Source organism: Montipora capricornis, chromosome 12 (assembly GCF_036669925.1).
Source record: "Montipora capricornis isolate CH-2021 chromosome 12, ASM3666992v2, whole genome shotgun sequence".
Taxonomy (NCBI): Eukaryota; Metazoa; Cnidaria; class Anthozoa; order Scleractinia; family Acroporidae; genus Montipora; species Montipora capricornis.
Window position 1 is genome coordinate 28,889,938 of NC_090894.1, and position 3,703 is coordinate 28,893,640.

General features: G+C 39.1%; 1 protein-coding gene across 1 annotated transcript in view; it reads right to left on the reverse strand.

The window, feature by feature from the left end:
• LOC138025219 (arpin-like) overlaps nt 1–2,167 on the reverse strand; it is a 7,482-nt gene extending 5,315 nt beyond the window's left edge. Inside the window, exons 1-3 of the mRNA XM_068872425.1 lie at nt 1,939–2,167; nt 772–853; nt 530–665 (exon numbers count right to left, since the gene is read on the reverse strand). Coding sequence (XP_068728526.1) covers nt 530–665; nt 772–853; nt 1,939–2,156 — 436 coding nt within the window. The 5' untranslated portion in view covers nt 2,157–2,167. The remainder of the gene's footprint in view (nt 1–529; nt 666–771; nt 854–1,938) is intronic.
• Between the last annotated feature and the right edge of the window lie 1,536 nt (nt 2,168–3,703).

Here is a 3,703-nt window from a genome sequence, read left to right on the forward strand (position 1 = left end):
CTTGCTTACTTGCTTACTTACTTACTTACTTACTCACCAAAAACATTCGTAAGGGTAATTTACTGCAATCATGAACAACACTGGTGATAAACTGTCGACTACTTCGGTTCTTCATGTAATATATCAAACACGAGAAGGAGTGTTTCATCGGATATACAAACACCGAGAAGCTAGATGAAAAACGAGGCAGAAGGCCGAGTTTTTTAACCGATTTCAAGGTGGTTGGATATGTGATGAAACACTCTTTCAAGTGTTTGATATTGCTTCTCAAAGGAATCAGTATTTTAAGAGATATTTGGGATCAAAGTTGGCGAAATGTTATGCTAATTAAGACCACATATCCAAACGTCCTTCACAGTAGTGATTTCTTTTGTTTTTGGCTTATGAATTATTAATGAGTTCGAGAAGGAATTTTACAATCTGTGTAATCTTTGCAAAGACACTCGAGAAGCCATGAATGGCATCATCATGTTTATTATTGTTATTATTATTATTATTATTATGGTTAGAAACACCAAGCAGCACTCACTGTAAGAGGACATTAAGTAACCAGTGCTGACTTTCTTGTCTTTTCCATAGTTTGGCTCTATTTCTTTCCCAGAGGATGGATCAAATTTTCTCTTGAAGGCTTTTAGAATCTCTACATGCAGGACTACATAACGCCACTGTTTAGAATAGTAGATAACACAGTGTTAAAGATTTCTTCAGACTACACATAAGCTAAATGTCACAAAGCTTATCCAAGCAACTTTAAGCTTTCTACTACTATACCTTTTGAGAACCTGAGAAAGGATGTGTGATGGAAAATCTCAGCCTCCCATGTAGTTTACCTTCCACAATAATCCCACCAGAGCTTTGAAAAAAACACAAGACAACAACTAGGTGGTAATAACTAAGTATATTATCATAACAGTTAATGTAAAAGTAATTAAAATACGTGAACAGGCAAGATACACTAAAACTCGACTCTGATTTGCTAGCCAGTTAGACAAAGTAAGTTCATCTTGCCTGTCTGGGAGGACTATCACCATTGTTCCAAAAGGAGTAAACTAAGAATCCAACAAAGCCTTTATTGAAATGGGTCAAATGACCAAGATGACAGGTTATTAGCCTCACTCCTTCATTTCTTGGTTTCAGAGGGACCACCTCATCTCCATCCATGACCTTCCCCCTCCCCCCTTAGTATATTCAGCCATCTTGACCTCACACTGGAGTGTTGGAGTGTGTCAATTTCAAAACTGATCATTATCCTTCTCATGTGCCCAAAGATGAGGGACGAAGGTAGGAAGAGGGGCAATTGCAAAAGACAAGCAAACTATTGGTCAGTTAACCATGTCTTGGTGTCCTCTGTTGTTACGTACTACTGATAAACTTTGGCCAGGGCACAGATGACAAGTCTATAATATTAACTGAAACAACAAAATGAAGGGTTCAAGGGCCCCCAAAATACCATGAAATTATTATTTATCTAGGAGACCTTTACATGCAGATTTCCTCTTCAAATGCATCTCAATGCAATGTTTATTGAATAACAAGTTTCTGTCAAGGATTCCTTAAAAGTAAGTGAAATGCACGTTGTCTTTGTGGAAAATGAGAAGTCACGGCTAAATGGTCGCATTGATTTCAAATAGGTTCAATTCAAAGTATGAAATTTCATCCTTGCTTATTCTTACAACGTAATAGGTAAGGAGAATAAAACGAGTTTAAAAGGGCGGGTCTAAAACACAGGTCACATTCCACAGGTCACTCGTTGCAGGTCATTGTTTTACCTCAATTTCGCTAACTCTAGGCCTAAGGTTGGTTTTAGGCCTAGGGTTAGCCAAATTGCGGGTTTTGGGTTACTTTCAAAAAGGTGAAACAATAACCTGCAACGAGTGACCTGTGGAATGTGACCTGTGTTTTAGACCCGCCGAGTTTAAAATGAGTTCGAATACAAACCTATGCAAACAGAAGACTTGTCCTGGTTCCCAGTGTTTTTCCCATCTAACAGGAGTAACTGGAATGGATTCCAAAGGTTTGTTATCATACAGCATATGAGCACGGCTCATTGTGTTCGTGTAATGATTACTTGCTATTGCATGTACAAGGAAGGTTATCAATATTTTGGAAGACTCTTGGAAGAATGGTGGATTTCTGTCAGGCCTCTCCCTCGCCATTTAGAAATCCCGGAGAACCTGGAAATGAGTCCTATAATGTCACGCGTTCTTGACAATTAACTGCTCGAGTGACGTCCGAGTGCAAGTGAGCTGTTATTGAAAACTTTATTCCTATTTTTTCCCACGATGCCATTTTTAGCTCAAGGCCTCACTCGCACAGTTTACTCTTCTATCTATAAACATGCTGTTAAAGGACAACATCAAACGCCACATTTTCGAAGACTGCGTGACCGAGACCTTCTGCTTTGTGCCCAATGTCGGCATAATTGCATAATCCCCGGCTATTTTAGAAGAAGTCACACACCAATAAACGTTGGCACACTTTTTGTTCAAAGTCAGTAAAGACGCGAATAGGCAGATGATAGAAATTATGCGTCTTCAATATGGACTAAACTGCAAACTCGCATTCAGACTCAGGTTTTCGATTTGACGAAAGTGCAATAATTCGTCTTTCAATTAACCAATTGGCTCAGCAGGCCACTCGTGACAGGCCCCGAAAGAGGGAGGGGTGCTTTTGCCCCTCTTTTCCAACAGCCCCCAATCCCAAAGGTCCCGTTCAAGTAAGGTGTTAAGTTGCTCAGATTTGACTGCAAATTCTCTTTGATCAATCCTACGGTAACCCTGAGAAATGTTGGTTTTGGTTATGACGTCATGGTACTAGTGTCAGTCCGTAGGTTAAACTTTTCATGTAAGCCGAAAGTTTCATGGGCGGGAACCGACACAGGAACCGCCTTTTTCGGCGGGAAGTGGCATGAACAGCGCACTGCATTTGATACTTAGTAATAAAACAAACAAAAATTTTGAAGACAACCAAAAAAACAAGCTAAGTATTTTTTTAGTAAGGCGAGAAATGGAGACAAAAAAACGAAACAAAAACAAAGCAGGCGACGAATAAGTGATGTTCAACCTAAACGAACGGCTAAGAACACGAAAAACAGGCGAAATATTAGTGACAAACAACGAAAGAGGTAGCGAGAAAGAGTCCGAATAAGAGAAAGAGCTAGACGAAACTATATTGACGAGCAATAGAAGAATGGACAAGCACGAGTATGTGAAAACAGGCTGAATTATGGTGACGAAAAACGGCAAAAGAGCAGGAAAGAGCACAGGAAAATAGACTAATTTATAGTAATGAGGAGGCTGGAAGAGGCGTATGTAAGGTACGTTGACTAGTTAACATCTCAAATAAATAATCATCGAAGATCTCGGCTAGATTTGCCTAAATATATATATATATATATATATATATATATATATATATTAATAATAGATTTTCAGTTCACTGCGGCACGGCAGTCCCAGTAGTTGGTAACTTGCATTGCAACATGTCCTCTACCTTGAATTGACGATTATCGTTAATTGTTAATTTGCTTTCAATTTACTATTATCGTTAATTTAGGACACTGTGTCCCAGGACTTGTGGTAGCAAATAAAAAGAAAAAAGTAAAAGCAGCCCCTGGACAGGATTTGAACCCGGAGCACCTACTTCGAAGGAACTGTTTTTATCCACTTAACCACTAAAGATCAACTGACTAAAAATGTGCCGA